Here is a 25,647-nt window from a genome sequence, read left to right as displayed (position 1 = left end):
TAGTTTGCGATAACTGTTTGCAGTGCAGATTTGTTGCATCCATGCTGTTGATGTGATCGGTAGAGGCTTGCTGTACAACTTGAAGTTAAACAAAGACAAGATTGCAAATTGGAATCAGTTAGTCTGTATTGCCTTCATTTCATAGGCTGTACCAGAATTACTCAGGCCATCTTCACGGATCAATATATGGGGAGTCTTCAGCAAAGCGAGGGTTGGGAGAGGAGCGTAGTGCCTACTGTACATTGTTTGCTATAAGTACTTGGACTCTGTTCAACAGAGAGTTTGGTTAGTGATATAATTAAAAAATATATATATTTGTGTAACAGATGGTCATTTATCAGGAACGGTAGCACAGTAGTTATGTTACATTGCTTGTAATCCAGAAGCCTGGACTAATGATCCAGAGACATGAGTTCAAATCCTAACACAGCAGCTGTGCAATTTGAATTCCGTTAATTAGCTAAATCTGGAATAAAAAGCTAGTATCCGTAATGGTGAGCATGCAAGTATGGGATTGTCATCTGCTTCACTCATGTCCTTTCGAGAAGGAAATCTGCTGCCCTTACCCGGTCTGGCCTATATGTGACTCCAGACCCACAGCAATGCATTGACTCTTAAATGCCGCCTGAAATGGCCTAGCAAGTCATTCAGTTGTATCAAACCACAGTGAAAAACTGCAGCAGTTTAAGAAGGCAGCTCACCACCACCACCTTCTCGAGAGCAATTGGGGATGGGCAGTAAATGGCTGCCTTGCCAGCGACGCCCACAACCCATGAATGAATTTTAAAAAATGTATCCTTTGAATATTCAGGAAATGATGTGAAATGCGTGTTACTGTCCCGAGTTTGGAGTGCAGCCTCACTTGCAGGCCAGTGGGCATGGATTTTATTGTTCTATGTGGTCACATCTAATGCAGCAATGATGTCTTTGTGTCGCCAGTCTCACCTCAGATGAAGCCTGAGCAAACTCTTTGTATAATGTTGTTTCCATCAACGTACTATGTCAGAACGATGCAGCAGTCTGAAGCTTTTCACTTGCTTGAGACCGGCAGCCTGATATGATGCATTGGAGATGACATGTTGGGCACAACAGCTTGTAGGTTCTTCCAAAGCAGATCTTGCCAATAAATATCGTATTTTCATTTAGGAATACAGTTAAAGGTGATATTTTGCCTCAAAAACGATAGTCGCTGTATTCCAAAACTGCATTTCATTGTCTGAAGCTCTTTAATAACATTTATGTGCTATGTTAAGGTGCTATATAGATGCAAGTATTTAATTTGACTTTTTTTGATGACGGCACAGTGTGTTGGTGCGCTGTTTTATGTCATAGAGTGGTACGATGTAGGTTTGAGCCTGCAATAGCCCATGTTATAAATTTCCATTCTTTGCTGTCTCATGCACGGAAGGCATTGAGCAGAAGCTTCTTTGCATTGGCTACTTCCATACACCACCTGAGGATAATGAAAGTGATGTATTGGCCCTGGGTATAGGCTGTTTGTCTTCTTCCCTGGCTGGGAAATGGTGCCTGGAAGAATGTGAAATTGAGGAAATACAAAATCACTTGGCATAAACGAAAATGGTGCATGCAACTGTGATGGATGGAAAACTAATTCCGTATCAAGTGTAAGTGCTCGTGAGGTTAGCAATTTCCCCAGAGAGACAGACCGCAAGAGAGAAAAATCCAACTAGCCAGAGATTTTGCTCGTGGTATGGCAGCCTGAAAAATGTCTCAGAAAATAAATCTAATATCCTGCTGTTTTTCAGTAAGAGTCAGAATTGTCTCAGCCTCTTGGTAATGAAACATAATGTATCTTGCTGTCAATACTACTGTGGAAGGCTGCAGAATTTTCAATAGATCTTTTCACTCTCGGCAGGTATTTATATTTAAAGGCACAGTTGAGTTGTAAATAGAAAGAAAGAACTTGCATTTATATAACCGCTTTCACGACCACAGGATGTCCCAAAGTGCTTTACAGCCAATGAACTATCTTGCAGGGTCGTCGCAGTTGTAATGTAGGAAACATGGCAGCCAATTTGCGCACAGCAAGCTCCCACAAACAGCAATGCGGTAATGACCAGATAATCTGTTACAGTAATGTTGGTTGAGGGATAAATAGTGGCCAGGACACCAGGGAGAACTCCCCTGCCATGGGATCTTTTACATCCACCTGAGAGGGCAGAGCCTATGTTTAATGTCTCATCCGAAAGCGGGCACCTCCTACTGTGCGGCACCTGCTACAATGCAGCACTCCCTCAGCACTGCATTGAAGTGTCGGCCTAGATTATGTGCTCAAGGGTTTGGAGTGGGACTTGAACCCATAACCTTCTGATGCCGAGGCGACAGTGCTGCCCACTGAGCCACAGCTGACACTAGAACATAACTGGGATTTGCAGCATGATGATGTCATCACTAGTACAAGTAATATTAGCTCAGCCTGACGTCTGACCAATCCCTCAATTTTCTACCGTTACTTTGTGGAGCACAGTTTCCTACCCGAATACTGGAACATGGCGTGAGGAATCCTGGAATGTGACAATTTCTGATGAAGGTTCAACAGTCAGATCTGACTATTCAGTACATTTTGATTTTAAAAAGCAACAAAACAATGTAAGAAAACTATTAGCTGGTTTGAATCCAGCTAAGAGTAGTGGGATGGAATTTTAAGAGTGGCTTGGGGTAGTCAAACTACAAAACTAGCCAAAATTCAGCATGATTTGGAAAAGCCTGAATTTGAGCAGCCATGTGGCAGTGGAAAATAGAATTCACATTAATGTAATAGCTGGCACTAATCTGACATTGGGTTAAGACATCGTTGGGAAGAGTAGAGCGAGCTTTATTTAGCCTGCAGCTAACCCATAGGAATGATGAATTGTGGCACTGATGTCCTTCATCTTTATGGAAATTCACAGCGGATGCACAGCAGGGAATTGTCAGATACAATATTTATCCAACAATTCAAAAATAATTAAATAACACACTTGGGACTTTCGCTCGTGCTTTATGACATTTGAAACCAATGTTGGATAAATGTCACATTGAGTGGGTCACAGATGTGTTTTCTGTTTAGCCCATGAAAATATTAATGTTGGAGTTTACAAGTCTTAAAATGTTAATGAAAATACAGGCAGACTTGCTGTGGGTGTAGTGGTGAGGTGATGTCATGACAGTCACTGAGGACCCCTGGAGAAGTAATGGTCTTCTCTTTGCCTGAAGCAAACTGCTGATTATAATCCTTATGCAGCACATCAGACAAAGGTAATATGCAGCACATTAGCTAGCAGAAGAGGGGCACACCTTTCCTGGACGGCGACATCTTGGAGCTGCTAAACTACATGTGCTAAACAACCTCCCATGATCTGAGTATTTAATGTGTTCTGTGATGTCCATGTAAGGGTGAAAATTGTCGCCAATGGGCGTTAACTGAATAGATTGAACAGTCTGGCCGCTGGTATAAATAAGTAACATAAACACACAGCGAGAGTGTGTACTGCGGCAGATATAGTCTTTGTGGCAGTGTGGACTTGCCCAAATGGTCAACATGCTGACCTTTCGAGTGCAGTTTTCAGCGGAAACTATTCAAGGAACTTTGTCGCAAAAAAAAATCTCCCCATTGCAATGATAGTGAGACATTTCAAAAATGTTTGGATGCCGGGCTGCGCCTCTCATCTGCCACAAGGCTGGATGTTGAAGTGTGAGTCACTATAGTGGCTTGGTCTTAACACTGCTTTGTTTGCTATGTTCATAGTTTTGACTGTTGCTCAGTCCTTTTAACAAGCTTTTTTTTCCTCCCTGAACTCACTGCTACCTGTGAAGCCAGTGCTTTTCAAGATGAGCAAGGAATATCCTGAAAATATATCTTTTTAGTCGAACAAAAGCAAATAGTCGTTGCAGTATTAGACGACGTTTAATACAACAACAACTTGTATTTATATACCGTCTTTAATGTAGTAAAACGTCCCAAGGCGCTTCACAGGTTTGTTACTAAATAAAATTTGATACCAAGGCACATAAGTAGATATTAGGGCAGAAGACCAAAAGTTTGGTCAAAGAGGTAAGTTGTAAGGAGCATCTTAAAGGAGGAAAGAGAGGTAGAGAGGTGGTGAGGTTTAAGGAGGAAATTGCAGAGCTAAAGGCGCCAGCTGCTGAAGGCACGGCCTCCAATGGTGTAGCGATTAAAATCGGGGATGCTCAAGAGGCCAGAATTAGAGGAGTGCCATTATCTCGGAGGGTCGTGGGGTTGGTGGAGATGCTGAGGAGGGAAGTGAGGCTGGAGGAGATGATGGGGAGGGACGTGGGGCTGGAGGAGATGCTGAGGAGGGACGTGGGGCTGGAGGAGATGCTGAGGAGGGACGTGAGGCTGGAGGAGATGATGGGGAGGGACGTGGAGCTGGAGGAGATTACACCGATGAGGAGGGACGAGGCCACGGAGGGATTTGAAAACAAGAATGATGAAGTGTTACTCTGGTACAGAAATCACTTCGGATGGACAGTAGAAATATGTCTGTATTGAAAGTAAGTACCATTATGCATCCTTCATAAAAATCTTTTTGTACTAATTGAAAATGAAACTCCGTTGCTGCACTCTGAAATTAACTCTTTTGTCTTTGGGCCCAAGGGTAAGGCAAATACACACACTGTGCAGAGTTTAGCTATTGGTATCTGGACGTTGGGGAAAGAGGGGCGAGGTACTGGCCAGCCAGTCTCTTGGAGAAATGTTATTACATATTAATTCCAAAGACAATTTTTCCCCTTAGTCTGCGAAAGATTGCAGATATGAATAGCTTGTTGATGCATAATGCTCACCTGGGAGATGTTCGAGGATCAAACTATGTGATATGCAAGTCAAATGTTGGATTCAAAAGTTCCCTTGTTTCAAATGTACATTTCCTCATAACCAACATTAGGACCATCAGAGGCTCCATTAAGTAAGTTTCTGTAAAGGATCTTAAGGTTTAGAACACTTTGTTGGTTAAAGTAGTATGAAAGTCAAGCAATCTGAAGCTGTAGGTCTGTGTTATTCTGCTTTGGTGTAATCTCAATTCTCAAATAACTTCAGCCTGAACTGTCCGTTCTGGGAGGATGGTGTTTCTCTACCTTTGAGAGGTGGGGAGCAGACGATGGGGTAACTTGTGCATCCTCCTTCAAATTATCTCCGTAACAGAGGGGCAATTGTTAATCCTGTTGTATCCTGTTCACAGGACGTGTTAAGTTATAAGTGGCAAATCATAATGGTCCGCTTATGGAAACTGAAATTTGCTGAGAGCACAAATTAAAGACTGTAAAGTCCTGTCCCCTCAGTACAGATTCACACGAGGCATGTAGTGAAGTCAAGGCCACTCTGGACCTGCACCTTTATTTCACAGCTCTGGAATGCTGCACTTGCCTGAGACCTGTCCTTATATACCTGTCTCTTGCAAGTGCACCCCTGGTGGTAAGGTATGCTGTTGGTTACAGGTCATATCTTATTTCAGTCATGTATAGCATGTTAGGATACAGTTATATATAATAATGTAAGATACATGACAGCTGAGAGCACAAATTAAAGAGAGTTGGAGAGAGCTGAATTCTAGCAAACTCCAGCTCTGAATGTGATGACACATTGAGGTTATGAGTCTGGCATCTGGGTGGGTGGAGATGGAAATGATTTGATACCTTGGTCAAACCACCGCTCAACCCAAGTGGGGCTAATGGCTGTTTTCTTTGCACTTCTTAAATTCTCAGTGTTCTATAACCACTATGTCAACAGCTTCAAAATATAATCTGAACTGCATTTGGTACTTGTGTGCTGCGCCGCATGTCTTCTGGGTGATGAGAGGTGGTTAGTGATGTAAACAGAAATGCAAGAAAAGCTAATTGTGTCACGTCGCTGAGTGTCACCAGCCTTTTTGTTGCATTTTCATCTAATATGTTGTGAGCTGCATGCGATGCCATCCATTAGGTAACACTTTCACAGAAGGCTTTGTGATCCATATACAGGCATAATAACATAAGAGATAGGAGCAGGAGTAGGCCATACAGCCCCTCGAGCCTGCTCCGCCTGCTCCTTGCGTTCCAAAAATTGTATTTGCTCCACCCACATTCTAAATCAAATCGCAAGTTGGCTCTCCCAATGGTTCAGTTGGTAAATCCAGCATATAACTGAGTCATGCAGACCATGAGCATTCCAAGTTTTATTCCTGGTACTTTCTGAGTTAGCGGATATCTAATTGCCTCGGCATCCCTGGGCGAGGTAGAAGGAAAATGGGGCTGGGTTCCCATTCCTGATCGCTATTTCATTCTCTGCTATCCATTGTCCGCACATGCCCACATTCACACCCCCGCTCTCTCACATTTGCCCCACCCACTCACTCTCTCGCGGGCTTGGACCACCCTATTTGAGTAGCCTTCCAGCACTCTCAAAACGCACAGATGAATATTAACTACCTGAATGTAGCTGGTGGCAGTGGAACTGTACTGTAGCTGACTAACTGCCAGGGGAGGGGGAAACTGGTGCTCTCAGATTCAAATGCAATAGTAATTTTATTATAAATTGGTTGTTGAATAACTATTTGACCTGAGATTCTCTCCCATGAGGATCTTCCTTCCTGCATAAAAGCACCTTAAAATTCACATCCAAATGAGAAGTGAGCTCCTTTTCATGTTTCCTCCAGTGTGCAATGTACACTTGAGGCGGATGTTAGATTTGCTATTGACTATGTTTGCATTTGTTCTTTTATTTACATAAAAAGCCACGTTTAACTCTTGTGGATGGGGGTGGGGGGGCAGGTGGGCACCAAAGGTACAAATAGAGCCAGTTCTGGGGCATTATTTTGCTTTTCTGAGCATAGTTTTTATTCCAATATTCAAATTATGCCCAAATATGCCAGCAAATGCACTCAAATTTGGCAGGAGACCCATGTGATAATGCCAGCAAAATCTGGTATATTCATGTAAATGGGGCCAGTGTCACGGTTGCAGGTGCAAGACTAGTTGGCACATACTGATTGGCACCCATTAACTTTTATTTTAGCTCACTTCCTCTTTCCTCCCTGCCCCCATTAATTTGTTCAGCCATTATTATTCTCCTCCACCCCCAACCCCACCACTTCTTTCTCCACTTCTTTTAAGCTTCCTATGCAATGTGAAAAATTCTGAAAAATGTTTCCTTATAACCAGCTACCAAAACAAATGTGGCATAGATTGACTTGCTTTGATTGTTCTTCCCACCCCCCTGTAATGTATTTGCTTCAAGGGTTCTTTGCTTAAGAATTCATAGCAACACATTGCTATTAAGAACGAGTTGGTTTATTAACAAAGGTTTAACAATCACACTACACATTACCAGTTCATCCACTTAGCTCACAACTGCATACCTCATCGTGGATGACCTAGACCCAACTGACTGGGGTTTTATTGAGTTTTGTGAACATCGCGTGGCTAGCTAAGCCACTCGCAATGCAACAGCTCTACAAAGCTCCACCTTGCGCGATGTTTACTGGTAAGATTCCAAACTCACTGTGTGTTGAAGCATTGGTGTCACATTCTATCCGTGTTCTTATGCCAGAGCGTCTGAAACACTGCTTGAGCTTTCAGAAGACGTGACTCTTCCATTTTCAGGGCCATACGTTGTGTACTTTACATACACTGCATGCTCTCCTGTGTACCCGTTGCTCAGAGAAGGTAATATTTGCTTTGGAATTTCTTGGCAAATGGAGACCCTTCCGACCAGGCAGCTAAGTCACAGGGTTAGTCAAGGGCTCAGGCCTTCAACTTAAAAGTTTTAGTTAGAATTTGAATATTTACGCCTTTTCTATGTCCTGGCCACTATTTATCCCTCAATCAACAGAACAAAAACAGATTATCTGGCCATTACCACATTGCTGTTTGTGGGAGCATGCTGTGCAAAAATAGGCTGGCGTGTTTTCACACTCTACAACAGTGACTACACTCCAAAAGTACCTCATTGGCTGTAAAGCGCTTTGAGACGTCCGGTGATCATGAAAGGCGTTATATAAATGCAAGTCTTTTCTTTCTTTTGCAGTTACTTCGACTTTTAAATGGCTAGTTATTTCAACACGCTTCCATTTTCAGTTCTTGGTCTGGAGGTGTGATTGATGCCTGCTGGTGATGGAAGCATCACATCTTACAGCTCACTCCGTGTTTTAAAACACTAGTGAGATGGCAATATATATGTTGAAAATGCCTCATCAGCATCACTTTCTTTGTATAATTACAATTTAAAAAAAGAACTTGTCTGGGCTAATGGTAACGAAAAGCTAGGTGATCCAGACTGCTGTCTAAATTTCATTTTTATTTCTCCGGAAATAAATATTGAGTTTGGTACTATCCTCCAATTCTTGTTTGCACCATTCGTGTTTACAGAATGTTTAGCTTGTAGCTGTGACAGAATAAGATGGCGACTGCAGCATTAACGCTGTACAGGAAAACTCTGCTCATTACAAATATTTTCATCAAAAACCTCTGGAATTATGTTGTACGCAAAAAATGCCGGTGACACTACAGTCTTTCCTGCCACACGCAGCTCTTTCTGCTTTAAGTAACGTAAGACGAGAGGGAGCCCACAAATAATATGTTTTCTCCACTTTGTATCCGGTGACAGTACTATAATTTAGCTCTGACAAACACATGAGTCACTTGCAAAAACATTTTCTGCACAGATCAGCATTTCTATACAATGGATGTGAGGGGGAATGGTACACTGGTATGTTATGCTTGGAGCACAACGTCTCTTGGATCAGGTATGTGTTGATCTAGGCTCAGTTTTAACTTCCTGCATTGCCTGTATGATGCCAGATCAACATCCTGGGCTGGATTTCCAATTCAGATGTAGAGCGGGGAAGCCAAAAAAAATTATCACTTTAACTTCCCTCGATATGACCTGCCAAACACTGTGCGCTCAATGAATTTTCAGAAACACACCCATCCCTCAGTAGTAAACAGCCACTTGAGTGTAGATTGTTTAGTATATTTTCAAGCTAATATTCTAACATTTTCTATGAAAGACTGCTCTGTTAAATGTACAATACAGGTTGAACCCCCCCTTATCGGGACCTGGCCTGTTCTGGATAAGGGATTTTTCCGGACGAGGGGTGGTCACGTTAAATTGGATGGTACAGGTACTGAGCAAGGGGATATCTGGGCTGGCTGGCTTGGGGCTGGGAGTGCAGCGGAGAGATCATGGGGAGGGGTGGGGTGGCGGTGAGTCGCGAGGCCAGGTGGGAGTCAGCAGCGAGGAAGGACTTCAACTTGTTTATGTCGGAGTTCTGTGCATCTGACATCCGGCGGCTGGGAATGGTTCTGGACAAGGGGTGGTTCTGGATAAGGGAGTTCTGGATAAGGGAGGTTCAAGCTGTAGAAGGGATTGGGGTGGTCCTATAACAATGTCCTTTCACCTTTGGAGATCCAACATGGACCAATAGATATCAATTAGGAGCATTTTCCATTCTGATCAAGTGCCAGAACACAGGCAGACAATCCAGTGCGCATTTGAAAAAAAGTACCATTATTTAGAGGTGTTTTGTGGTTCAGACAAGACTTAAGAATCCAGTTGTATAATTTGTGAAAAAGACTTCACCCCTTGAGCCAGGGAGCTCTCGGAGAATCCTGGCGAACATTCCTCTTGGTAAATAAAATGCCAACACTGTCCCTGGTCTCCAGCTATGGTCCCTGAATGATTCACTTTTGAGGTCTAATGCTAGCCTGGCCACTTCAGACCTTGATGATTAATTCACCCAAACCTAGCCACTCGCCCACGATAATCCCAGCTTCCTCTAAACCAACATTATTCCATTTTTCACCAAAGACAATTTTCACATCTATTGTACTATGTTTTCTCAGTCGTAATTATCCCACCTTGTAGCATTTATCTTAATTATAATTCTGTCAGCTGCTCTTTTTGTTTTTCTCTCTCGTGGGTGTCTCTTAGATATTCTTCTCTTGGGTGACCCCTTTCCTTATAATTTGTTTAAATCTATTACAATATTCAAGATTAGAAATTTGCCAAAATGTGTGTTTCCCAGAAAGCCTATGAGGTACAATGTACATTTCACGACGCAAATGAATGAAGTAGTGGATTAGTTCCCTGTCCTGCTGTGCAAGGGAATGAAGGGATGTAGGTTGCTCTGTAAAGGGGTGCAACTTCGTGGGCCGATGGGCCGAATGGCCTCCTCCTGCGCTGTGCTTTCTGGTTCCAAATCTTGAGCCATGCTATTGGTGCTTCTGACAGGAAACTAGTCAAATCCCCGCTCGGAAAAGTGGGAATCTACTGACCCATCCTGTGCTGCTCTTGTGCACTGGGAGCAGATTGCTTGAATGCTCTTCGATCAGGCTCTAGAGCAGTCTAAGTGGTTTAAAAAAAAAAATCAATGCTCAAAGGTACAAAGAGGGGACACTTTAGGCATTCCTAGTGTATTATATTTTCTTCATGGATTCTTTGCTTAAGAATTCGTAGCAACACATTGCTACTGAGAACTAGTTGGTTTATTAGCAAAGGTTTAACAATCACACTACACATTACCAGTTCATCCACAAGGCTCACAACCACCTGCCTCATCGTGGATCCCCTGAACCCAACTGACTGGGATTTTATTGAGTCTTGTGAACATCACTTGACTGGCTAAGCCACTCACAACTCAACAGCTCTACAAACTCGTGACCATACTCACAGGTGCATACATTACACCTAGCATCTTGTAATGGATAGCTACAGGGGATGTTGTTGGTTTGGGAGCATGTACAACTGCCTTTGTGCTCAGCAGCAGAGGTGTTAATAGAAAGTGGGCAAAATTTGGGGCATAATTTAAAATGGCAAATTACATGCTATATTTTTTAACCACCTTTCCTGTTTCTTTAATTGTAGCCATGAGCCGCAGGGTTGTACGTCAGAGCAAGTTCCGCCATGTCTTTGGGCAGGCAATGAAAGCCGACCAATGTTATGAAGACATCCGAGTGTCCAAAGTGACGTGGGATAGCTCCTTCTGTGCGGTTAATCCCAAGTTTGTGGCCATCATTGTGGAATCTGGTGGAGGAGGTGCCTTCCTGGTCCTGCAGCTGGCCAAAGTAAGTCTTGTTAAATGGCTTCATTTTACTCATTGCCTTTTATTTGCTTTACGGGTTAGGGGTAATTCCGAATGAGGGATGAAGATTATTTGTACAATGTTTAAATACTGTGAAACTTCTGAGGCTTACTTTGGTTAACCTTAAATCCCTGATCTAAATTAACTTTTTGAATTCTACTGGTTTGCATAGTGAGTCTCTTTTTGTTCAAAAATCTGAAGTCTTCAATTGAAGAGTAACTATCAAAATAAATCTCTCTTTGTGTGTGAACTATCCCACTGGGGGATGCCGCTGGTTAAACAGAATGAGAGAAGGACAGTAGAGAATCATGAGGGGTCATTTTATGAAATCGCAATCCTGTTGAAGAGTATCGCCCACAGGAGCACACATGGGGAAGACGGATATGTGCCCTTCGCAACTTCCTGTCCATTACTATCGGCAACAGTGGATTCTCATGAAATGGTTTCTATGAGAACATTCGTGGGACTGTCTGTTGACAACAGAGACTGCAACATTATTGTTGCAATATGAGGATCTTGATTCGTTCAACCTGCCCATTTTAATAAACAATTTATTGATGATCTGAATTTGAAGGGCCTGCAATGAGTTGGATTTGTTTTAAGCAGTGGATCATTTTCAGGAGGATAGAAAAGTTCAAGTGAACAAGGCTAGCATTGGGATTGTGCAACCACATCCAGCAACAACTTGTATTTATATAATGCCTTTAACGTAGTAAAACATCCTAAGGCATTTTACAGGAGGGTTATAAGACAAAACAGATGATTTTGACACCGGACCATATAAGAGGAAATTATGGCAGATGACCAATAGCTTGGTCAAAGAGGTAGGTTTTAAGGGCTGTCTTAAAGGAGGAAAAAGGGGTAGAGAGGCGGCGAGGTTTAGGGAGGGAATTCCAGAGCTTAGGGCCCAGACAGCTGAAGGCACGGCCTCTGATGGTTGAGTGATTATAATCAGGGATGCTCAAGAATTTGAGGAGCGCAGACATCTCGGGGGGTGGGGGGGGGGGGGGAGAGGGGTGGGGAGGGGGGGAATTGTGAGGCTGAAGGAGATTACAGAGATAGGCTGGGGCTGGGCCATGGAGGGATTTGTAAACAAGGATGAGAATTTTGAAATCTAGACGTTGCTTAACTGGGAGCCAATGTAGGTCGGCGTGCACAGGGGTGATGGGTGAGCGGGACTTGGTGCGAGTTAGGACACAGGCTGCCGAGTTTTGGATGACCTAATGTAGGGTAGAATGTGGGAGGCCAGCCAGGAGTGCCATGTGTATGTAGAGCTGTACTGGGAATAATGGTACCTTTCATCAGGTTTTATAGTTCTGGGCATTTAAAAGAGCTGGGATGATGACTGAGACATTCTCTGTAGGAGCCTCTGTGATTACTTTCTTCTTCTTGACAAGAAATACTGTTGTGTGAGTTATAAAATTATGCCAAATGATCTTAATTTAATTTGTCTAATAAAACGAATCTGTGCTTGAAGTGGAATAACTGGATGAGATTAGGTAGGTCCTTGGACTGTAATAGAAGCACAGTACGAGTTATTTTTCAATTAATTAATGAGTGAATTGATGGGGCGTACTGATGGCAAGTGGTAAACTTGTGCTGCTAATGTGCTGTCGGGTTGTTATTGCCAATGGGATTTTATATCGCTGCACAAGCAAATTGAACATGAATATCTGTAAAGCTATGACTCATTAACACCATCAGACACTCTGCTTCAAGCAGCATTTTACTGTGTGACCTTTTGCCCATCGCTGCAGTGGTGGTTACTTAGATTCAACAGCTGCTTTACCTTTGAGACTGGTCTACTGCTGAAGGAGATCCTCTAAAAGAGATTATGTTGTCTTGTAGAAGTGTGCTGAAAAGCAAAAACTTCATGGGTAGCATTGAGCCTACTACTATTTTTGAAATAGTGATTTGTTAATTTTTGAGAACCATTTCAAAGCAGTGAGTTTGATTTAAAAAAAAAATGTTATTGAATGATTGCAGAAGCAATGGTCATTCAATAAACCCCCTAATTTAGTCCTTTAGTGTTGACGCACATCCCTTTTATTTGATTTAGACAACTCGTGATGTGCTGCCAATGTCCTTTGAGATTATCTGCAATTCAGCATCAAAACACTGCCACTGACAAGTTGCTTATAATGTAAATATGATAGAAACATAGAAATTTACAGTGCAGAAGGAGGTCATTCTGGCCCATCGTGTCCACGCCGGCTGACAAAGAGCCACATGGCCCTTGGTCAGCAGCCCTAAAGGTTACATATAAACCTATGAACAATGACGGAAAAGCAAAGAGCACCCAGTCCAACCAGTCTGCCTCACACAACTGCGGCACCCCTTATACTGAAACATTCTACACTCCACCCCAACTGGAGCCATGTGATCTCCTGGGAGAGGCAAAAACCAGATTAAAAACCCAGGCCAATTTAGGGAGAAAAAAAATCTTGGAAAATTCCTCTCCGATCCATCTCGGCGATCAAAACTAGTCCAGGAGATCACTGTGGCCATATTCGATTCCCTGCAGTACTTACCTTATATCTGCACCGTCCAACAAAAGATCATCCAGCCAAATCCTAATTACCAGCTCTAGGTTCGTAACCCTCCAACCATCTCTTAAAAGTGGTGAGGGTTTCTGCATTCAGCACTCTTCCAGGCAGCGAGTTCCAGAGCCCCACAACCCTCTGTGTAAAGAAGCCCCCCCCCCTCAAATCCCCTCTAAACCTTCCATCAACCACCTTAAAACTCTTAATAGACCCCCTCCACCAATGGCAATCGACCCTTACTATCCACTGTGTCCAAGCCCCTCAATATTTTGTACACCTCAATGAGGTCTCCTCTCAACCTCCTCTGTTCCAATGAGAAGAAACCCAGTCTATCCAATCTGTCCTCATAACTAAGATTCTCCATTCAAGGCAGCATCCTAGTAAATCTCCTCTGCACCCTCTCTAGTGCAATCACGTCCTTCCTATAATACGGCGACCAGAACTGCACGCAGTCTCACCTTTGTGCCATCAGCCAGCTGACGTAGATTCAATTCAGCTTCACGTTCATCAGAAAAGCAACTCCGCCCCATTTGTGACTGGGTTTGAGTCAGATCTCATTGGTGGATTCAGTGGCTCTGCAATGATTCCAGTAGTCATGCGATTACACATCTCATTAACATAATGGTTCAATTGGTATGTGTTTTCTTCACTTCTTTTACTTCTCATCTATGCCAAGATATTGCACCAGTCACTGACAACTGAGCCACTCGGGGAAAAGCAGGCAGGATTGGGTTTCATGGTGGTACCTTGTACACCCTTGCTGCATCCCCTTGTGCCATGAAGTGGTGGAATTTCGGTTCATGCTTGTTGAGTTCCCCATGTCAGCTCGCCTGTTGGGTGGCGGCACACTTGTAGAATTCAGGATGGAAAGGAAATCCAAAGAAGAATCACCCTGGACAGCAACATAGAAGCATTAGCAGTACCCATGGGTAGGTCACCTGGTCACCCCCTGAGGTATCATGGCATTTGTAGGCAGGCATGCCATCCTACAGTATCACCTATAAAACATCGGGCCAGGTTGGGTTGCAGCATGCCTGTAAATACCCAACTGGATAGATTTATGTGCTGAAACCGTCCGTTGGAGAGAATCTGCTGCAATGTACTGAATGACTATGGACAAAACATCGCTGTGCTGAGTGACATTGGACTTCACAAGCCTACCCCAACTGGAGTATTGAATACTGTTCTGGTCACCATGCAATAACGTGGGCTCTTGGCATTGGAGATGGTGCAGAAGAGGGCAACTAAATTGATAATGGGGATTGGGTGCCTGAGCCACAGGGAGAGACTTCCAAAACTTAGAATGGAGGAAAGGCAGATCAGGTGACACCTTAAGAGTTTTGAAGATATAGGGGGGCCGAAATTCAGGTGCACCAGAAAGCTGGCGCACCTATGAGTTTTTGTCTGGTCCTTACCACTGGGATTCCTGGTACGGTAAGTAGATCCATTTTCAGGACTTGGAAAATTTTTCAAAGTCCTACAGGAAATGGACCATAATGGGGGCGGGCCTTAGATTCAAAGCCAGGCTGACTGGCTGAAAATGGATCGTCGGGGCTTCCGCCGCTGTCAATCAGCGGTGGAGTCATGGTGACGTCACAGCACACTCTCTCCCCTCCGTTAAAGGGGAGAGATTCTATCACTTTTTAACTTTGGCCACTGGGCCACCGGGGAAGATTTTGGTGAGCCCGGTGAGGGGGGTGAGGGGTGAGGGGGAGGGGCAGTATTTTGCCGGCTGATTGGCAAGTCAGCCAGCAGAAACTTTTCTATTGCGGCCATGGCAGTGGGACCTCCCCTTCAGGTCCTCGGCGGCGGGGCCCCACCCAAATACTCTTCCCGAACACTTGGCCCGCCCGACGACCACATCGACGGGGCCGGCGACCCGAACAGCTCCTCGGCGAGCACCCGCCTCCGCCCCCTCGCCCCCCCCCCCCCCCCCCCCCGACGTTCTGAAATCCGGAAATACCCGAAACTGGGCTCAGCTGTTTCCAGATTCGTGACGTCAAAAAAACGTTCCGAAGTCCGGAAAAACACGAAAACCGGCTCGGCCTTGATCCCGAGGTTGCCGGATTCGGGAGGTCGAACCTGTACTGTGAGTCATACTCTCTGCAAAACTCACCATTCAACAGCAAACACATACTTTCTTTGAACTAAAACTTGTATAGGAGAGCATTACCACAGGGCAGTGAACACTCATATCATGGGAAATCAAGAGGTCTATTCACCATGTCCTCTAGGTCACTCCTAATTTGTATTTATTAAGGCGTTAAATTATCCAGAAGTAAGAGCAAATCCATTGGTTCCACAATACTTTACTTAAATTTCCTGCATCTGTGCCAAAGTCTTGTCATTCCCTTCAGTAACTTGTTTGACTGAATCCGTGATAAATAGTTTTACTTGAGAAATGAACATCATGGAGCTGCTCTTGGCTCCCATAGTGGGACTGTGAAATAGAAAGTGGCCACCAGCTGGGTTGGTGTATGTCTCTCTTTGCTTTAAAGTCCGAACTGGCGCAAGGAAAGATTAAAAAAAATATATCCTCTCCATTTCGTCAAAACTGTGAAATATGTGAAATGAAGATCCAGACCAAAAACACGAGGATTTCCAAAATGAAAAAAAAAATTAGCTAATTGAATTTGACTTTGATTTTGATCTCCCTGTTGGAAGAGCGCTTACAGGTAATGGTTCTGACTCTCTTTTCACAGGAACAAATTCACATCTGTTAGCTGATGGGGTGAGGGGGAGAGAATCAAACCATTTTTCCAGACAGGCAGACCCACAAAAATAGATGAATTCCCTCTAAGCAAGCAGTAGACTGAAACAATTGAACATTGTTACATTACCGGGCCTAGCTATACGTTTACATAAAAAGATATATAATTTCTTTTGCATTGACTGGATCTGAGGGTCCATCACAATCACCACAAACTTTATAACTGGGAGCACAGACATTGAACCGGAAGAGTAAATACTAATTTAACCACTCCACGCACTCCAGGGAAAGAGTTGAGTGGATACTGTCAGCAAATTCAAAAGAGAGCTGGATAGATTTTTGGCATAAGGGTGTAAGAAATATAAGATTGGGAATTGCCATTAGTGATGCTGTTCTACAAACACTTATTGCGCCCGTGTCAAATTCCTCTCGACATTTGAATAGAAGCATCAAACACTGGCTAATGCCTCCATTGAAAGTAGTGGAGAAGAATTTTGCATGAAAGTGTTAAGTGTGTGCATGATAACATTGCCGACAATAAATTCTAGTCTAAATTATGGAACTTTTAGGACTGGCCAGGTGGACTGCAGTGATCTTTTCCAGATGTCTACATTCCTTTTGGCTTTCCGATTGTGAAATTATCTAGACCAGAGAGATGGCACAACAGGAGCACATTACAAATGGCAGCATGGTGATGGGCATTTTTTTGCCTGGACAGTTATTGAAGGGAGAAAGATAAAGTGGGTAAGAATTCCATGATCTTTGAGATCTGCCTGACGGATGATAATAGTCTTTTCTGGTCCTGTACAATGAGGTGCTTCGAAGGACTTTGGGGCATGTAGGCAGGGGGTTGTGGGAGGGATTAATTATGTCTGGTGATCCATCATGATTATTCATGGCCAGATTTTTGAACGGTAAGGGAGTCGAGGGTTATGGGGAGTGGGCAAGGAAATGGAGTTGAGGCCAAGATCAGATCAGCCAAATGGCCTACTCCTGCTCCTATTTCTTATCTTCTTATGTCTCCGAGAGCTTTCTTGATTACCTTATGGAGCCTGGCAGGGATTGGCCAGAAATTTTCTTTGAATGGTCACAGGTCTTTTTCCTCTGCTATTTTGCCACTCCCCTAATGGTGGTTGTTATGTCTTTAATACTCTTATGAATGACTCCACGAGGTCTAGTATTGTACTTGAGCTGTTGTGACTTTAGTCCCATTTATTGTAACTCCAGAGTGAGGCTCAAGCATGGTGGGCAGCCTTTTATACTGGGCCTTGCACACCTGTGCAGGAAACCCTCAGGTCTCCCACCGCAGCGCCCTCTGGTGGCACACCTTATGTGACTATACAGTTAGTATACATGGTCTACATACATGACAGTGGTAGCATTACTAGAGATTGGGGAGAATGCTGGGCGAGCATGTCTTTTGAAGTGAGGCAAGTTTGGCATTTTTTTCTCCTTTTTTGATCCTTTATTCCCCACCCCTCCCCGCCATATCCTAACTCCATCAGCATACCAGAGCTGGGTGAGGGAAGGGGATGAACAACGATGGGCCTGATTGGCCAGATTGTACTGTTGCTCACTTACTTTACGGCCCTTTGCTGGTACCACCTCCAAATAGCCCCTTTTATGCTGTTTTAAGGCATCCGCAGTTACCTGCTTGTTTATCCCAAGAGAAAAGGAACATAATGTTCATGTTTACAATTGCATACTTCGACTGTGTACAGGAAATTAATTCTGGACTGAGCAATTCAGTGCCAGCATAATCCCAGTTTTTATACTTTGTGTCCTGTATAACAGCCACACTAATGACTGTTATAGTGTTGGTATGCACCAGAAATGCCAGTGTCTATTTCAAAATAGAAAAAACATTTAAAACCTTGGCAACTGACATTACTTTTTGTAAATTTCTGAATTATATTTTAATTTCCTCATGGCTTTAAATTCTAATGTAATTGATCCCAATGTCTGAGTTGGTCTGGACTCCTGTCTCTGCTGTAACCATAGATTCCTTTGGCCAATCACTCAGAAATGCTAAGTGCCACTTGACAGACCATCCCTTTCTGATTCTTCCCCCCCCCCCCCACCCCCCATTTTCCCACACGCCCCTCCGCACACCACTATAACTGATTTGTGTCTCATTCCAGTAGCCTTCTGATTTAACTATTCACTGAGAAAGAAGGCATGTTGTTCAAACATTGATGGTCTTCATCATAGATTGGATAGGCTGGGGTTGTTTTCTTTGGAACAGAGGAGGCTAACGGGAGATTTAATTGAGGTGTATAAAATTATGAGGGGCCTCGATAGAGAGGATAGGAAGGACCTGTTTCCCTTAGCAGAGGGGTCAATAACCAGGGAGGCATAGATTTAAAGCATTAGGATTAGAGGGGAGATGAGGAACAAAACATTCACCCAGAGGGTGGTGGGGGTCTGGAACTCACTGTCTGAAAGGGTGGTAGAGGGAGAAACCCTCATCACATTTAAAATATACTTGGATGCACACTTAAAGAACCGTGACCTACAGGGCTACGGACCAAGTGCCGGAAGATGGGATTAGACTGGGTAGCTCTTTTTCAAGCGACATGGACACGATGGGCCGAATGGCCTCCTTCTGTGTTGTAATTTTTCAATGAGTCTATGCTATGATAAAACATAGAAACATAGGTGCAGGAGCAGGCCATTTGGCCCTTTGAGCCTGCACCACCATTCAATATGATCATGGCTGATCATGCAACTTCAGTACCCCACTCCTGCCTTTTCTCCATACCTCCTGATCCCTTTAGCCATAAGGGCCACATCTAACTCCCTTCTGAATATATCCAACGAACTGGACTCAACAACTTTCTATGGTAGAGAATTCCACAGATTCACAATTCTCTGGGTGAAAAAGTTTCTCCTCATCTCGGTCCTATATGGCTTACCCCTGGTTCTGGACTTCCCCAACATTGGGAACATTCTTCCTGCATCTAACCTGTCCAATCCCGTCAGAATTTTATATGCTTCTTTGAGATTCCCTCTCATTCTTCTAAATTCCAGTGAATATAAGCCTAGTCGATCCAGTCTTTCTTCATATGTCAGTCCTGCCATCCTGGGAATCAGTCTGGTGAACATTCACTGCACTTCCTCAATAGCAAGAATGTCCTTCCTCAGATTAGGAAACCAAAACTGCACACAATACTCAAGGTGTGGTCTCACCAAGGCCCTGTACAACTGCAGCAAGACCTCCCTGCTCCTATACTCAAATCCTCTCGATATGAAGGCCAACATGCCATTTGCCTTCTTCACCGCCTGCTGTAACTGCATGCCAACTTTCAATGACTAATGTACCATGACACCCAGGTCTCGTTGCACCTCCCCTTTTCCTAATCTGTCACCATTCAGATAATAATCTGCCTTCCTGTTTTTTGCCTCCAAAGTGGATAACCTCACAAGGAATAAGCTGAGCAGAGTTACTGATCCACGTAGAGTGACAGAACTACATCAGCCTCAGATTCTAGCCTAGGTTTTTTTGACGGGCATCACTAATGGGTTAACGTTCGAGTTGAAATAACGCCGATCGGAAAGTCAAGACCCCTCACTGAACCCATGGTGCTTCAGTTATCTTGTTTTAATTTTAGTAACTGTTTTAAAAGTCTTCCGAGATGAGTGGTACTCCTAATATGGCCCAGGAGCCACTTGAGGCTCCCTTGCTCCTCGACCGTAGCCTCAGTGGATGTGCTGCTCCTTGCCTGTCTGAGCCTCAGTTTGCAGCTCTGGTGGTGATGGAGCAAGGACACAGGGGAGAGGGGGAAATAAAGGGACAAAAAGGAGGAAAAATGACAAACTTGCTTCAAGAAAATAAGCGTGCAAAATTGCATTCGGATTGGTTTTGTGAGTATGGGCCTTGAGCATGTTGCTGCTCAGGATTGTGACCCTCAAATTCCTGCGTGCCATTTTAAACAAAAGAAATCTGAGAATTAACAAGTGAACGGGAATAAAACCAAAGGGTTGGCAATAATTGTAACAGTCCCTCACAGTTTCCACTCCCCCCCCCCCCCCCTCTTGATTGCTACTGTCAGCCTTTCCTATCCCCTTGTTTACAAGTAAATGAATACCAAAAATTCTTGGGGGTTCCTGCAGCGTCCCTAATCACTTGAAACATCGATGGGCCTAACAGCTGTGGAGCCTGAAAATGTTGTGCTAATGCCCAATTTTATTCGGTCTGGGAATCTATCCGAGAAATGCATTTGAGCTTCTCTGCCGCAGGCACCATATGGGCTCTGTGCTGAATGTTAGAAGACGAATAATGGAACCGGCATTAAGTTGCAAATCTTGTAGTGTTTATATAGGAAGGTGCAAAATCTTAACAAGTGCCAGCCCTGCATTACACAAAGACATCTCCTTTTGGCTCATCGAGGAGTGCTGTTGTGTTGCCATGGAGAACCTAAATGATCACGTGTGGAATTACGTTATCTTACCGCTGTATTTTAGGCAGGATTCTTGTTGCGAGGCTAACATTGTTTTTGCAGAAGCAGAAAGAATAAGGTACAATTAGAAAATTGCAACGCAAGTGAGTGCAGTGGGGTCACGTTGGAACGGAGTAGAGCAAGGGTCTATTGCATCATCCCTGGTGCTGTCAATCAATGCACAGGAACGAACGCTTTGTTGGAGTTCAAATCTACAGGCCGCTCATTTAAACCGAGAGAAAGGGATATTGCAGTCGGTTCACTCAAACAGTTCATCTGGAAAAGTACATGATACATTTACTCAATCACACATCACGCCTGTAAAATTTGCTGTTTAAATGACTGCAAGCCAAAAATTTCCCCCTCCAAGCAGAGGCGTGATCTCAATTATTGATCTGCCAGTAGATATATGACTTGCAGCTCCTCTGGTGACTGCTAAAAGCAAAATATAATTGAGCCATTCAGACCTGACATTCCAGTCAATGCTGCGATAGCTGATCTCCGTCAATAGGGATGTGCAATTAGCATCCGTGCTTCTGTTTTATGAAACTGAGAATTGGCTGGGTTTTCCACCCCTGATTGCTAGCCACTAACCACACGGCACAGTGCAGCTCTGTGGCTGTTGGGCGAGGACAAGTTCGGACTTGACTATGAGACCCCTACAGCCAATCTACACTGTCGATACTATTGCCTGAAGAATGGGCACTTCTATTTTGCAGCGACCTTTAGGAGAGGAGGGGGACTTTTGTGGGCGAGGGAAGACAAATGAGAGTTTGGCACAATTTTTACAATTCAGTGCGGATATTTTTCCAGGGTTTCCGCAACACAGTCACTTTTATATAAGCTTCCTTCGTTATTCAATCTCTATCCTTCTTCGACACAGACTTTCTGTCCAGTCAGAAACATTCCAGCAACACTGTGTATATTGTCATATCTCTGTATATGCCATCGGTTTCCCCCCGATCCCACGGGTCTGAAAGATCAACCGATTTCTGGTTACATCTACTTATCTACTTAATACATTAAAAAAAACATTTTCACCAATGGACTGTTTTCCTTGGGTAGCTGGCAATATTTTTTGTACATTAGGATAAGGAGCCCCTGAGAATATATCTTTTTGTACAGGAGAATCCCTGAGAGTGTGTCGGTATTTGCAGGGGGTCCCCATGGAGTGTGTCAGTATTTGCAGGGGGTCCCCATGGAGTGTGTCAGTATTTGCAGGGGGTCCCCGGGAGTGTGTCAGTATTTGCAGGGGGTCCCTGGGAGTGTGTCAGTATTTGCAGGGGGTCCCAGGGAGTGTGTCAGCATTTGCAGGGGGTCCCCATGAAGTGTGTCACTATTTGCAGGAGGTCCCTGGGAGTGTGTCAGTATTTGCAGGGGGTCCCAGGGAGTGTGTCAGCATTTGCAGGGAGTCCCGGGGACCCAGTGTAAATACTGACACACTCCTCGGGACTCCCTGCAAATAGTGACACACTCCTAGGGACCTCCTGCAAATACTGACACATTCCCGGGGGACCTCCTGCAAATACTGACACACTCCCAGGGACCCCCTGCAAATACTGACACACTCCATGGGGACCCCCTGCAAATAGTGACACACTCCCTGGGACCCCCTGCAAATACTGACACACTCCCAGGGACCTCCTGCAAATACTGACACACTCCCAGGGACCTCCTGCAAATACTGACACACTCCATGGGGTCCCAGGGAGTGTGTCAGCATTTGCAGGGGGTCCCTATGGAGTGTGTCACTATTTGCAGGAGGTCCCTGGGAGTGTGTCAGTATTTGCAGGGGGTCCCAGGGAGTGTGTCAGCATTTGCAGGGGATCCCGGGGAGTGTGTCAGTATTTACAGGGGGTCCCCGGGAGTGTGTCAGTATTTTCAGGGGGACCCTGAGTGTGTCAGTATTTGCGGGAGTGTCAGTTTTTGTGAAGCCCATTCCCAATGAGGAAAAATTTGATAACCACTGCTACAAACTGTGGTATAAGTAAATTGCCACAGGAGACAGACACATAATTCATTTTAGCAAATATTAGCTTTGTGCATTAGTTTATCGGCTGCATTTGAATTGATTGCTAAACATGTTTTAATTTTCCTTTGTTTTATAATAAATAATGGACTTGAATTTAAAAAGAAAGGGAAATGCAAAATAATGTGTAAACGATGAGGCTCTAAACGCTTGTACTGCCTTTGGCTGATGACTCAAGTTTCTGTTCACACACTTTTCTGTATCTCTCCTGTGCAACCACATGAGAGATTTATTTTCCATTTCTTGGCAGTCAGTGTTGGAACCTTTTACTACAAATAGCTTTTGCCAAAATCCGTCAGCTTATAACTGCAGCCTTGATGCCTCAGAGCTGGTTATTAATATTCTGTTGCTATGGATATTGGCAGGTGTTGGGTGCAAGAGTGGCATAATTCAGAAATGACCTAGGTTGGACTGTAAATGGTGCTGGCAGTTGCGATTCTGAATTTTTGCTTCTAGTGAATCATATCTAATTCTGTCTAAGGGATTGGTATAGAATCTCAATGCTTTAGGATGTTAATTTGGATGTTCCTTGATGTCATAATTCAATTGGTGTTATGGGAATTATCATTGTGGAAATTATCAATCTGTTTCCTTTTCATGTCCATTTGTCCCTGCCTGTGTGACATCATTATGGAACTCGGTTTATCATAATTGTTCAAGGTTACGGTGCACTAACAAATCAGTAGCTACATTTTGATTAGGTTGGTGCCTGTATGCAGATACTGTGGCCTGACAATAGGCACACGAATGCACCATTTTAATGTACATCATCACAGCTATTGTAGTATAATTAGTTGCCATGAATCATCAGGATAACCATCATGCTAGGGAGCAGTTCTCTATCATGTGTTCTCTTGTTTTAATCGTTTTACAAAATCTAAAGCTAGATATGTTTAACAGTTTGCAAAGCAGTGATCCAGAATTGGAAAGGTTTCTTGCAGGAGATGGGTCCTGCAGGGCGTTAATGTAGCAGGACAAGGGGGGCCCGCATTGCCCCGGTTCAGGTGAGGAGGGGGGAGCCACACTGCCTCAGGACATGGGGGGGGGGGAGGAGGTGGCCATACTGCTCCAGGACATGGGGGGGGAGGAGGTGGCCATACTGCTCCAGGACAGGGGAGTGTGGGGTTCTTACTGCCCTGGGACAGGGGGTCCACACTACCCCGGGACAGGGGGGGGGCCACACTGCCTTAGGACAATGGGGGGGGGGGGTGGCCACACTGCTCCAGGACAGGGGGGGGCCGCACTGCCCCGGGACAGTTGGGGGGGGGGGGCCCACTGCCCCGGGACAGGGGGGGGGGGGGGAGCCGCACTGCCCCGGGTCAGGTGGGATGGGGCCACACTGCCTCAGGACATGGTGGGGGAGCGCACTGCCCCGGGACAGGGGGAGGGGGCCGCACTGCCTCAGGGCATGGTGGGGGGGGATGGGAAGGTGGCCATACTGCTCCAGGACAGGGGAGTGTGGGGTTCTTACTGCCCTGGGACAGGGGGTCCACACTACCCCGGGACAGGGGGTCCACACTGCCCCAGGACAGGTCCGCTGCTCCGTGAAGGAGGAAAACATGTGTGTTCTCTCCATGATTTCCACATGGCAAGTTCCTGATTGTAACCAGGCTGCTTAGGACAAAGGGGAGATGTCTCTCTACCACCTGCTCGACTGGGAAATGCTGCCCGGTGCGAAGAGGCCATTCAGACAGGCAAGAAACAATACGGGTGGAGCTGGGGTTTTCTCTGTTTCTTCTCATTTCTAAATCAGTTCCAATGTGTGTTTCAGGTCGTATGTTACACTCAATTAAACAGCAACAACTCATGTAAATAGGTGGTGAGTCGCAGGCCACAGTGATCTATAGGAGCACACATTTTACTCTAGGCTTTTAGTTTATTATTTCTTCTTTTATATTTTCACCTCAGCTCCTGAAGTTACCAAATCCTGCTGGAGCGCAGTTGATCGCTATTGGCCTCTGTCTGGGCTGCCTTCATGTGTGACACAGGACATTGGCGTAGATATTGGGCCGTAATATGTAACCCCTACAGGCATGTAGGAGGTGTGCATGCGCTCGTAGGGGCCCGAAGTTCCAGGTTTAGGCATGCGATGCCGCATGCACCAAAACCCAGAACTTGTGATCTGTCAAGAATTCTTGACCGATCATCCCTGAGAAAAGGGTTGCCACGGGCAGAGAGTTGGGCTATTTGGACTTGTCCATGAAATACTTACACCTGGAAAATCAGGCGTAAGGCTTGCTTTTAACAGCGTAAGAATTATAAAAAACATAAAAATATTATTTTTTCATTCATTTAAACATTAAAAGAAGATAAGGAAAAGTGGAGGGCAGAGAAATCAAAGGCAAAAATCAAAAAGGGCCACATTACAACATAATTCTTAAAGGACAAAGTGTGTTAAGAAAACAAGCCTGAAGGCTCTGTGTCTCAATGCAAGGAGCATTCATAATAAGTTGGATGAATTAAATGCGCAGATAGCTGTTAACGGATATGATGTAATTGGGATTACGGAGACATGGCTCCAGGGTGACCAAGGCTGGGAACTCAACATCCAGGGGTATTCAATATTCAGGAAGGAGAGACAGAAAGGAAAAGGAGGTGGGGTAGCCTTGCTGATTAAAGAGGAGATTAACGCAATAGTAAGGAAGGACATTAGCTTGGATGATGTGGAATCTGTATGGGTAGAGCTGCGGAACACCAAAGGGCAGAAACGCTAGTGGGAGTTGTGTACAGACCACCAAACAGTAGTAGTGAGGTTGGGGATGGCATCAAACAGGAAATTAGGGATGCATGCAATAAAGGTTATCGTGGATGACTTTAATCTACATATAGATTGGCTAACCAAACTGGT

General features: G+C 44.5%; 1 protein-coding gene across 3 annotated transcripts in view; it reads left to right on the top strand.

Moving 5' to 3' along the window:
• LOC139226378 (coronin-6-like) overlaps positions 1-25,647 on the top strand; it is a 284,392-nt gene that overhangs the window by 62,929 nt on the left and 195,816 nt on the right. For all 3 annotated transcript variants that reach the window (XM_070857100.1, XM_070857102.1, XM_070857101.1), the window contains exon 2: positions 10,862-11,061. In XM_070857100.1, the coding sequence (XP_070713201.1) occupies positions 10,864-11,061 (198 nt within the window). In that variant the 5' untranslated portion in view covers positions 10,862-10,863. The remainder of the gene's footprint in view (positions 1-10,861; positions 11,062-25,647) is intronic.

This window comes from Pristiophorus japonicus, chromosome 16 (assembly GCF_044704955.1).
Source record: "Pristiophorus japonicus isolate sPriJap1 chromosome 16, sPriJap1.hap1, whole genome shotgun sequence".
In the NCBI taxonomy this organism is placed as follows: Eukaryota; Metazoa; Chordata; class Chondrichthyes; family Pristiophoridae; genus Pristiophorus; species Pristiophorus japonicus.
This window is presented reverse-complemented; position numbering and strand designations above follow the sequence as displayed.